The sequence below is a fragment of the Coenobita brevimanus genome, chromosome 92, assembly GCF_032717465.1.
Source record: "Coenobita brevimanus isolate Jiangsu-jjx chromosome 92, ASM3271746v2, whole genome shotgun sequence".
Classification (NCBI taxonomy): Eukaryota; Metazoa; Arthropoda; class Malacostraca; order Decapoda; family Coenobitidae; genus Coenobita; species Coenobita brevimanus.
Window position 1 is genome coordinate 12,337,687 of NC_137045.1, and position 12,672 is coordinate 12,350,358.

At 39.3% G+C, this 12,672-nt stretch overlaps 1 protein-coding gene across 1 annotated transcript in view; it reads right to left on the minus strand.

Annotated features, from left to right (window-relative positions):
- Window positions 1-358: 358 nt before the first annotated feature.
- LOC145412081 (uncharacterized) overlaps window positions 359-12,672 on the minus strand; it is a 156,192-nt gene continuing 143,878 nt past the window's right edge. The window contains exons 11-15 of the mRNA XM_080281999.1: window positions 9,046-10,319; window positions 8,404-8,901; window positions 7,292-7,407; window positions 4,108-4,821; window positions 359-1,461 (exon numbers count right to left, since the gene is read on the minus strand). Of these exons, the coding sequence (XP_080138125.1) occupies window positions 1,328-1,461; window positions 4,108-4,821; window positions 7,292-7,407; window positions 8,404-8,901; window positions 9,046-10,319 (2,736 nt within the window). The 3' untranslated portion in view covers window positions 359-1,327. The remainder of the gene's footprint in view (window positions 1,462-4,107; window positions 4,822-7,291; window positions 7,408-8,403; window positions 8,902-9,045; window positions 10,320-12,672) is intronic.

Genomic DNA, 12,672 nt, shown 5'->3' on the forward strand with positions numbered 1-12,672 from the left:
ACTGAGACATGTGCTTAAATAATGGTAATTTTTTCAAGTGTAATCCCACTTCATTAATACCAGTATTTAAAATGTTTCCCTAAGAGGGGTACAGTATGGTTAATATCTTTTGACTTAGTATAAAACATCTGGAAAAGAATATGCATTTAATATTATTCATCCGTGAGTTTCAGGTCTTCATGTTAATAATATTATAACATGTAGTCAACAGTTTATATTTGTTTGAGTAGTTATTTATTACATGTACTGTACAGTAATGGTAAGATGTGAATTAACTAGACTTATGGTACATACTGTAGTTCATAAAAAAGTATAAAATATCCAGTAGGTACATTGCATTCCTGCACTGTACATTTTGAGGGCAGTACAGTACTGTATTCACTGGCTTCATATATATTTGGAGAGATACTACTATGATAGGTATAGCTTACCCACATACATCTGTACAGTGCTGAATCTGGTATTGTACAGGATAAAAAGGTTGATATCTGTTCAGTTCAGTATATTGTATGACAATGCTTCTTTAATTTGCAATTGATATGAAATAAAATACATCATTGCCAATAATGGGAATGTATTTGAAATAAATTTCACAAAGTGCAGTTCATTGAAGAACTGTGATAATTCTAATGCCCTGTGATTGTAGTTTCATCTTCTGAAGACTAAAATTTCAAATGAATATAGTACTGTATTTTTGAGCATATGTTCACAGAACAATAGTGGATAATTTTTTTCAACATTTTCTTATATTTTTAGTGAAAATGATTGCTCATTCAATTGAGTGTGTTTTTGCATCATGTATTCTTTCATTTTACAAAGCCAGAAATTTCATTTATACATGTATGTTGCAGTATTACATACACTTCTAATAAGTTAATAGTTTCCTACAAATAACAAAACACTGTACATATATTGACCCTTTGCATTATGAAACCTCATAAAGGAAGAGTAAGGCACTTATCATTATTCATTAATATACTGTATCTACACTACATGCTGGAAAGTACAGTATACCAGAGGATCCCAAAGGTGCACCACAGTTTCCTGTAAACAACCTATTTTCCTTTCCCACAAAAATATTTCTACACAGCTCTGAACAGTCCAGTCAGCTCCAGCATTGCTCTTGTGCACAGAGCCACTTTATTCTGCGAGAAGAAATGCCAGTCAGTCTTTTACATGTTGCTTCATGTAAGATTATTGCTATTGATCCATGGTGTCGCAGATGAGCAGTGGTTGTTGACAATGAGCCATAGTTGCTGATTGTGAGCAGTGGCTGCTGATAATGAGCAGTGGTTTCAGGTAGAGAAATGGAATCGCTGATGACAGGCTAACAGGTGGGAAGGCACTGGACACCAACTGGAGTGCAGCGACACTCTTTGCACTTGCCAGAGAGCTCTGGGATACGATCCTTCACTATGTACATACGCCCATAAATGTTGCAGCCAGACAACTTCAGTAATCCTGCCAAAAGAAAGACTGGTATTAGTTGCTTATGTGGAAAACAGCCATTAAGAGTTAGGTACTGTATATGGATACAGTTTTTAAAATGACAGTTATTTTAAAGGAATAAGTACAGTACCCTTACTAGTTTTGTGATATATACTCTCGCAAAATTTTGTTTCGTTATGGCAAGGTAATGTTTTTTTTCTGGAAGTCTCGTGATTTTTCTACGATTTTTGCGAGCCCCCGCATCTCCTCAGTCACTTGTTTTGAGCCACTGCCGCAGCACTTTGTGTTGTTGTGATCTCACACTCACAGGACAATCTTTCTTGAGTCTCTAGTTCGCGGGTTGTGTAGCGTGTTTCACAATTACATAATGAGTGACTGCAGCCCTGAGGGTTCAGGGAAGGGCTTTTGAGGGCTTTGATGTTGAAGCATCGGGAACTGGTGGTGTGGGGGACTCAACAGCGATGGCGGGGAGCAGTGAGGGGACAATTGGTAACTAACCACTGCTCCCAGCCTTGGAACTCATCTTCAAGCCCCATCAAGTAGTTCAGCTTAAGTGTCAGTGCTAGTCAGTTCTTTGTTCAGTAATATTTTGTATGTCTGATTAACTGTGTGTAATTTATAGTAGAGGTATTGTGTCATTAATGGGTATCTAAGGGGGAATGAGATGGCTAACCCCGGAACCAGTTACCACTTATTACATTTAAAGTATAATAAAAAGTTTCACGAGTTTGAGTTTTGCGCTGCAATTGCAGTACCAATTAGGCGCAAAACTATTTGACTGCATATTACAGTAATGGAAAATATTATGATATTCAACACAAAGCATACTCAGATTGTAGAACTGCTGTAAGTAGTAAGGAAATACTCTTCAACTCATACTGATAATTTTCAGCACCATGTACTTACGTAAAAACTGTATATGGCATCTGGTGATGTAGTGCTTAGAGGGCTTCAGTTCGAATGAAGGTCAAGTACTACATAGATTTGATCCCCAAGAGGTGGTTGGAGATTTTCCAATCATTTAGTGCCATGAAGAGAAGTGGCTGGTTGTCTACCATAAAAGTACTGTATTAAACTATGGTAGGCTAGTTTAGGGCTGTTACACCTCTAAAAGGGTGATATGGGAGTGGCTATGAATTGCAGTAGCCTGCTGAATGTGTGTGTTTTTTTCATCAGGGTTATGCTCCACCACCATTATTCTGTTCTTGGTAGTTATTATACCTCCTTGTATGTGCCCTTTCTGCCTTTTACCTTCAGCATAATCATTCTCATCTTGACTTCTTTTTTCTGACTTGGGGTGAGATAGGATCCAGAAAGCAAGGACAGGGAAAAATACAACACAGGGAAAACTAATTGACTCCATGTCCTGTAAATTGGGTCACACACTCTTTCACATGGTATTCAAGCCTCCTATATCCTGACTCCACGTAGGAGACATTATCATCTGTACCTATTTTTTTGATAATTTTCTTTATAGATGCATTTCACATTGCCAATTAATTAGTCAGTCTGTCTGCTACCAGGTCAATAAAGAGTACCAAATCCTTGTCATGTTCTACTCCTTTGATAATTCTAGCCAGCTTGATCTCCTCTTCGTTCCCTATCCTCAGCAGCTTCCATACCTCTTGATGAGTCTCATATTTTAATTTACCATTTCTGTCCACTTTCTTCGTGGCCTACCACAACTCCTTCCATCTAAAGCTCGCTCAGTTATACAGTACCCTTTTCATGCTTCTTTTAAGTAAGGAACAAGGAACCAGCGGCCAGAAGCAAATGTCTGCAAGACTGTTCCCTAAAAAAATAAATAAATAAATAAATAAATAAAAGCTAACATACCGTCTAAGCATACCCTCTTCAGCCATTTTTCATCTTCCCGAATACTTTGCTTTCCTTCCTACTGTATTCTCCTCCTGTATCAGTTTATATTTAGCTTGCCTCTTTTTGCCTAAATACATATCTCTGTTCATTCAGCATTAAACACGATCTCATCTTGGTAAATTATTCCAAATCTACTGTACTTACTGTATTTACTTGTCTCTGCATACATTCCATCATTCACTACTTCACTCCACCATGGTGTGTGGTACGTTTCCTTCCATCTCCTGTTTCCATACATCTCATTCAGTCCAGTTGCTTCCTTATAAAAAGCAAAGCTTTGCCTGCAACCATAAACCCTTATACCTTATCTATAATGTTGCCAGTCCCCCTATTTCATACTTCTTGTTATTTATATAATTTTTTTTTTTCAACTGTCTCGTTTCATAATGCGGTAGTTTCTCTGCTTTTATTTCTGTATTAGTATCAGTTTATCAGTCTTTCAAGATTTTTTTTTCTGAGTACCAGTACACTTTTGGATAACATCATCATGTCCTGCTCCAGTTCCTTTAAGTATGTACTAATGTAACTTACATCCTACTGGTTAACATCATCATGTCTTGCTCCAGTTCCTGTTGCTTATGTACCAGTGTCCTAACATCATAATGGTTAACATCATTATGTCCTACTCATTTCCTGTTACTAATGCACTGTGCCAGTGTCACTTGCATCCTTTCTTTCATTTCCATCCAAACACACATTATCGATCAGTTTCTTACATTTTACTTATTGTCTGATTCATCACTGGCTCAAAGAATTTCAAAGGTGACCACTGCAGTTTACCTGATGCCAAAACAGGATCTGTAGCCAGAGGTAGCTGATCTCTCACAGCAGCTGGAATCTCGGGAAGAACAGGCACTTTCACAGGTTTAATAGGCTTTGGAGTTCCATGACCTGTAGTGAACCTAACTGGTGGTGAGTTCTGACCTTCAGGTAGATCAAACACATCTTGTAGGAGGAGGTTTGAGATATCATTTGAGACAATTGGCCGTGAAGTTTGAGCTGGGAGAATGGTGGTTTGCTTTGGTCTGAATGGTTGAATAGGGTGAGAGGGTTGCTGGGGAGGTGTGGATAGAAGTGTAGGTCTTGATGGAATTGTTGCTCTAGGTGGAGCTGTAGGTCTAGGTGTGATTCTAGGGGTAACTGGGAGAGGTGGAATGAAAGATGGGCGAGTTGATGGGCGGTCATGGAAAACAAATGCCGTTTCAGATTCTAGATTGGTGTCTGGTATTTCAGGAGTTGGGGTGGTGGTTGAGGGCTCTGGCTTGAAAGTTGGACGAGTAGGACGCTCTCCAGGTCGGCCAAAAGGTAGGAATGGACGTCTTGTGGAATCATCTGGAGATGGACGGACAGGGGTACGTCTGGGAGGAAGGATGGGTGGGCGGCGAGACAGTGTGCGGCGGGGTGTAGTTGGAAGAGATGTGGGGGTGGGGGTGGTGGGTGGGGAGTCAGTGGTTTCTTCAGGCTGTCTTAAATCTGCTGTGTCTCCTCTTTGATCTGTGAATAAAAGTCACTGTTAAGTGAGGCCCTTAGTAATATGTCAGGCTATCCTTCGAAAATGTACATAAGAGAAAAACGCAGTCAAAGTTTTGCGACCTTTAAACTGTCCTATTTCTGTAACTGCTAGACTTGTCTTGATATATTTTTTTAGATGTAGCTTAATGTATGCACTTCCTTGCAGTAGACTCATACTTGTGCTATCTATGAGTATTCATAATGATATTGTGTGTTGAAGCAAATTATCGCCTACTGCAGTTGGACTGAACCTCTGATACAATGTTATTTGACTGTTATCAACCACAGAAATATGGAATAGAATTTAAAAATACTTCAGTTTGATCTTAATGGAGTGTCATGCTATTGATTAAAGACAAAGCAGCTATCACGTTTTAGTGTTTGGACTTGATTTTAGCAATTTAAGGGTCGAATAACTTTGAGCACGGTTTTTAAAACCAAGGAACATGAATATCTTCACAAGTGGCACAATGAATAAATAATAATGGTGATAATAGGTTTAGAAACATAATAAGGAAGCATTCAAGACAAAGGAATAGTATAGGAAAGCCCACAAACCCAAAAAAATTTGGCAGTAACCAAGGAGACAGTATTCTGTAAACATAAAAAACATACGGTAGTACTGTACGTATATTCTGTAAATAAAAAACAGTGACTTGGTAAGGTTAATAATGAATGAGTTAGATAAAAAAGAAATAATTGTATTATAATAATAATAATAATAATAAAAATCTATCTATCTATCTACTATCTACTGCCAGACGCCATAATCCCGTAAGGGGTGGCCATTTGACTTTGAGTTATTTGTTTTACGGGGAGGGGCACTAACCCTCCACCAACCCACTTGTTGACACGTAGGGAGCACGTATGGTTTGGTTATATGGCTACCACCCAGCATTGTAAATGGTTTCTTGGCTTACAGGAAACCATTAGGCTTGTCACTCAATGTAAAGCCACCTGTTAAGGAAAGAAAAGCAATAAGAAGTGACAGGAAAGATGGGAGAAATAGGAAGAGAGGAGGACAGGCACAGAAAAAGAATGATAAAGATAATAATAATAATAATAATAATAATAAATGCATTGTTCATGGTGAGAGAGAGAGGCAGACTGAGGGAGAGAAAACTGTATGACATCTCACGATTGGCTCTCACAACCTACACGGTTTGCAACTCAGCTTGTGATTGAGCAGCTCCACAGTATGGCAGGCAGGTATATGTATCCCAGTTTAATACTAAGATCTTGATTCATTATTGGTGTATGTCCATAAGAACTATAGTTGGAGGTTACATGACAGAACTTTCGACCTTACTTCTAATGGTATACCAAACCCTGCTCCTGTCTCCAAATTTACCACAGCCCACGATATTAGTAAATCTTCACTCTCAGTATCCTGCCTATCAATAAAGCCCATAGGTAAGAGTTACTTGATAGGAAATTCACCTTAGTCTACTGTGCCAAGCTCGCGCATCAAAATGTCGCAGCTCCCACCACGCCTTCAACCCGGACAGGCAAAAGTTAGTATTACTTTGCCATATTTTCATCCATATTGCTGGCTGTATTCTGGAACCCTGTCACTTCTCCAAAACAAGGAATGTTGTGGGAACAATGTGGTGGCCTTAGCTTGAATTTGGCTGCAGTGGCGTACAGCCTTGTCTCTCTAGGTGCCTTAAGTAGTGCATCCAAGTTCTGTGTTTGGACAGTATTTGAATACAGATTTGCTATAGAGTACTATAATATACAGTACTCTGAATAATTCCATTAAAGAAAGAAGATTTTTGTTTATAAATATTATTGTGTATATAAAAACTGTTGTGGATCAGTGAATTTAATTTATAAAATGTACTTTGCTCTTTACTCAAGAATTATTTTTTGCACACATGATACTCAGGCATTGGTGGTAGGCAAGTATGGGTACTCCTTATTTATAGCTGATTCATTACGAAGTTGCCAGTCAATTAACACACACTGTTTCTTAAAGTTGCTATTTTTTTCCAGTTATCATGATGTAAAGTACAGGTATGGGTGTTTTGAGCTGGAAGCACATCTGTTACTTAAAGGTGACTCACTTAAAATAGAATTTTTTCAGCACACTGCCAGGACTTAATTGACCGTAGAGTAGTTGAAGTTTTGGCTTTCTTTTATAAGTGCATGCTAACAAGTTATGTAGAAGACACACTAGTAAAATGAAATGAGTTGTACACAGTAGTTAAGCAGCAAGATTTATTCATTTTTAAGATAATGGAAAATTGCTAGTAATACAGCATTAAGAATAGAGAATAAAGAAATTAAAGGTAGGTTTTGCTGGAAGTTTAAATGGTTGGAAGAGAAGACACTGAAATGGACAGTGAGATAACCTAGAAGCAAGAAACAGAGAAAGTGTTGAGGGCCTTGTAGAAATAGAAACATTGCTCCTTTATTAGAAAGGATGGAACTGGAAGGAAGAGACACAAACCATCAACTGGTATGAGGACAGGGAGGAGCGGGGGTTGGGTAGAGGAACGTGGATCTTCCCCACCAAACGGCAAGTCAGAACCAGTGAGAGCGTCAGCTGCCACGAAGGGGATGATTCTGTTAATATAAAAGATATACAATATTAGGTTTGAATTTTGGGCACAAGATTCAGCTAGATTTTTGGTCTGTGAGTGTGAAGCTTTGATAAACACTTCTGAAATATGATGTGATCTCATAAGAAATATGGCATATGAGTACCGCGCTATGATCGTCTGCTGTTTGAGAGTACATTTGCTTTGTGATTGCACTGTTATGAACTGTAGTTTAGTTTGATTCCTTGTATTTTTTCACTGCAAGATGATGCTAAAAATGAAGGAAGCTATAGTCTACCTTCAAGTGATCTCCAGTTGTCTGAGAATTAAGAAAATGTTGACCATTCATTTAATGGGGAGATATTGTACTTAAAATGTATCAGCTTGCATGAAAACCCCCAATATCTCCTGATTTTAACAAAATATTAAAGATTAATCAGACTTCATGGACTTGCTGGTTCTTTCTTTAGGATAGAAATTTTTAAACCAAGTCTGATTTATGCTTGTGACCTCTTTAGAGGAAAAAATGGTCAGTGGTAGAATTGATTTCCCGTAAGTATTTATTATTTGTGTCAGTACAAGACTGTATTTACTTCCAGTTGAGCCTTAGTTAATAACAACAACATTATTCTGTTAATGGCCTTGTAAGTTTGGTATTGAGATAACTGAGGATATACGGTAAAGTATTAATATTGTATGATGTAAATAATTATTCAGTGCTATTGTACTTTGTGTTTTATCTGTTGCAATTTCAGTGAAATTTCCAGTGATTTGCACCATATGTTGCAACAAGTTTGTAAAGTGGATGAGAGCTGGTAAAAAACCAAATGGTCATAAGTTATCGTAATGTACTACTAAAACAGAGCAACTGCAATAATGGTTTAATTCCCTTTGGCAAATTAGGGATAGATAAATAGTACAGGTATTGCCTTCTTCATATGTCTAAACTTCTTGTAAGACTAATATGATAATTTCAGCCTTCTGTCTTTCAGATATTATACACTGATGACTGTCATCTTACTTGAGGTTTGGAAGTGATGGTGGCAGTGTAGGTTTTTCATCAGTATCATATGAGTAGTCCTCTGATAAGTCAATCTTGGGTGTTATTCCCTCTTCCTTCTTGCGCATGCCCTGGAATCCACTCTCCATTACTGGCTGTGAGGGTAGTCTTTGGTTGGAACTTGGAGGACTCTGTCCTGTGGGGGTTGGCCGTGCTCCAGGTGGAACAAATGGGCGAGGCTTGTGAGTGTGGATAGGGTCAGGCAGATTGAAGATCGGCAGGGGCGGGGTATTAGGAGAGCCAGGTCGGGAATCTTCAGGGTTTGGCTGGAGGAATGGGGGAATGAATGGTGTAGGAGCTGGAGTGTCTGGCTGTGGGGGTGCAAACTTGGGAGGTAACCTTGGATTAGGAGATGGGACTTCTGGTTTCTCTGTTGGGGAAGGAGAGGTTTGAAGAGAGGATTGTGTGGTGATATCTTCCTCGGTAGATGTTTGTGGTGGAGGTGGAGTAAATCGGAACCTTAATTCTGCTCCTGTTGATGGTGGGGTGAAGCGAAATCTTCCTGCCTCTGTTGTCGATATGGGTATTTCAGATGTAGTGAAGGAAGGTATTGCTTGGTCTGTTGATGTTTCTGGTGGAGGTGGAGGTGGAGTGAATCGGAACCTTGGAGGTATGAAATCTGGTCTGCCATTTGGTCTTGGTCGAGGTCTGAAAGGCAGACGAGGGGGAGGAGGCAGGTTTTCAGGCCTAGGACGGTCTGTTCTTGTGGGATCTGGTCTTGGCCTGGGTGTGCGTGGGCGTTCTGGTCTTGGCCGATTGGGTCTAGGCCAGTCTGGTCTAGGACGATCAGGTCTTGGTCGTTCAGGTCTGGGCCTGGAAGTTTCTGTTGTTTCAGGTCTTGATCGTTCTGTTTGAGTGAGAATGTTGAATAAGGCTCCCAGAATGGATGGACGGGGAGCTTCAGGAACAGTTTCAATCTCTGGTGTTTTATGTTCTGCTTCCAGAATTTCCCCATCATCTGCTCCCTTATGCTCCATCTTCAGATTCTCTTCACCTTCCACCTCCTTGTATGCTGGATTCTGTGTGCCTTCTGTGTCTGGTGTGACTACCAGTTCCGGAGTTGTTTGTGTCACTGTCTCAGTCTCAGATGTGATTTGATCCTCGCCCTCATCTGCAATACTGTCATCCACATAATCAGCATCTATAGGTTCTGGTGTTTCAGGTGTTGAGTTTGAAGGTGTACTAGAGTGAGGCATGAGGTCCCCAGGCTCAAGTTTCACAGGAATAACTTGACCTACTCCAACAGGACTGTGGTGAACATTGCTTGTGGTCAAAACAGAGGAGCCCACAGTGATATCATAGGTTGGTATGCTAGTGTCCAAGTCCAGGTATTCAATATCCACTGGCTCTTTGGGTGCTGGAGTAAATCTTAGTACCTTTGGAGGAGCAGTGGCTGTTGACTCTGTTGTCTTAGAGGAGATGGGTTCTGGCTTGACAGTTGTCTCACGAGGTTCAAAAGGTGATAACATTGTGGTGAGCTCCTCCTCTTCTACTTTGTCAGACTCATGAGGGTCTGTGCTTGGCACTGGTACAGAGTCTGATGCATCACTTTCAGCAGCCACACCTTCAGGCAAAGCAGTTGTTTCCTCATTGGGTGATTCTGTAATTAGTGTTGTTTGATCATCCTCAGCATCGGTGATAAGTTCAGTAATATTCTTAGTCTTTTGCTGACGGTCTGTTCTCACCCTGTTGTCAAATATAAGGATAGGACCAAAAGCAGTGGCATCATCCAAGTTTCCTTTGACATTGACACCTGTACCCACTTCGACTGGTTTCTGCCATGCTGGGGTGGTATGGGTATGGTGGGGCATGAATGGGGTCAGCCGACTTCCATCCTTGACAAGGACTGCCTCTCCCACTCGGCCAACACCTCTCACCTGCAGATCATGTGAGAGAATTAGTAAACTTCACTCTATCATTAAGTACAGTTATGAACAATAATATGACCCCACATTTTTGCAGAACAATTATGAAGCTCTTAGATAATGTTCCAAGAAAAGTTTGTTGAGTTCTAAAGATGGTATCACAGTCTTTTAAAAGTTTCTGCTCACTGTGTGACTGTTTATTGTAGCAAAGTAAATCTGTATTTATGTCTGCAGCTGTGCGTCCTCTGTTTAATAGCATTCCAGTGTAGAATTTTACAGCTATAACAGTTTTCTGTGCTCTAAATTCTCATCAAAATAATATGCAATACTGACTAATTTTGCTTGTTATATTCTTTGCTTTAAATGTATTGTGTGTTAAATTTGCATTCATTCATGATTAATACATCTGTAAAATATTCGTTAGGTCATTGGTTTGTGTAAAATGAATTTTCTGCTAGATTTAGAGGTATCAGGTTGATGTATCATATGTACCAGTATTCAGGGCCCAGAAGAGTCACCTTGGGGTCTTGATAATCAGGAATGTTATGGGCTGATGACCCTTTATCTGTACAGGCAGCTCCCCCTTCCCCCCCAGCCACACACACACGCATATGTACACACACAAAAAATGTGAGTTCATTGATATATTGTAATCTGTTCCTGTTCTGTACTTCTTAATAGATGGTCAGAAATATAAGGTCAGATCATACAACACTGACATAAGTTTACAGTTTAATAGGAAGCTCCCGGCATGCTGTCGAGACCCTTCCTTAGCCTGGGCCCTGTTGTTATGGTTTCATTAACCCCTGCTTGACTGATTCTGTGTAATGTTGTTACCTCCACTGAGTCACTGTTTCATAACCAGTGTAAATTGTATCTCATATGAGGTTTGCAGCTTGGCCTGTGCAGACCTTCATTGTGCCTCGTATGAGGTCTGCAGCTCAGCAAAGTTTAACACCCCTTTCTTCTGGGCCCTGACAGTACTCAGATATTATTAATTGCACTAGTATAATATTGTGATTAGAGGTAGCACCATATTTACCTATGCCATTGAGCAGTTAATTTAGATTTAAGTTTAGGCAGAAGTAAAATAATGTGGCAGATGTATGACGACTGAATATTTTTTCAATTGGGAAAAAATATCAAATTCTGTACTGTATTCATTGTTTGTGCATAATTGTGTTGTAAGATTTCTGTACCAGTCATACTATACTGTTTTTTTAATTCTGATTAGGTGAATTTCATGACTTACTGAGCTATGGGTGTAGAATCTGCATCTAATATCATGTGAAAAAAAGCACAGCATGCATTGTTAGCACATAAGTGAATAGATTTCAGCAAGTATTAGGATATGTATAGTAAAACCTCACTCAAGTGGACTCATCTGTAACAAAGGTTTTGTTTTATCAGACACCCTAAACTTACTGGAGTGTGTTTTCTTTCATCAGATTTATAGACGAATGCTTAAGACATCTACAGCAGAGGGTGTGGAAAGTCCCCAGTTACCTGTGACAATTTCTGAAGCCTATGTTGAAGATAGAATATGTCAGACCTGTCATTATCACGGAGGATTATATCTGTGTTGTAAGATGCAGAGCGGTGAAAGCTGCAAATGTTATGTGTACGTGAATGTACTGTATGTCAAAAGTTGGGGATATGCCTTTCCTTTTCTGATGGAAGTTTGAAGAATATGGCCATTAGTTGGATGTAACTGAAAGCATTTACTGTAATCAGTGCACAGCTGTACTGCTTTTTGTGTTTAAGTTTGTTAAGCTTCATTCTTATATTGGTATTTCTCTTTATTGTATACTTTAGTATTGCCTTCTTGATTGTATTGGTATGCTTACTGTCCACATCCACCACCACCATTCAATCCTATGTCACTCCATGAGGCTGATAGAATACCACTATAAACCTTGTGTAGAAAAATTCTGGCACATTGAAAGTCCACATATATCACATTTTGCTCTTAGTCAATTTGGATGTTCACTCAGTTAGTCTTATATAGTGGGGCTTTACTGTAGAACAGCAGTCTTTCATTATCTATCTTTCATGGTTGCTTAGTTGTGTACATTATACAACTAGTAGTACAACACTGGTACAGTACAGTATCGTACTGCCATATATAGGTTGTATGAGAATCAAGGAGTAAGAAGGAATTCATGGAGTAGGGGAAGGTGGAATTTAAAATGTCATTGCAATGGAATGGGTGTACAATTCAGCTATTCAGTTATATCAGTTCTGCAGTCACTCATCACTGAAGTTTGAAGTGTATGTTAATAATCATGCAACTGTGATGGTAAGTTTAGTTAAAAATGCTTGCAAATGATCAAGTGTAAAGTAAAAGATTAGGAAACCTGTATGG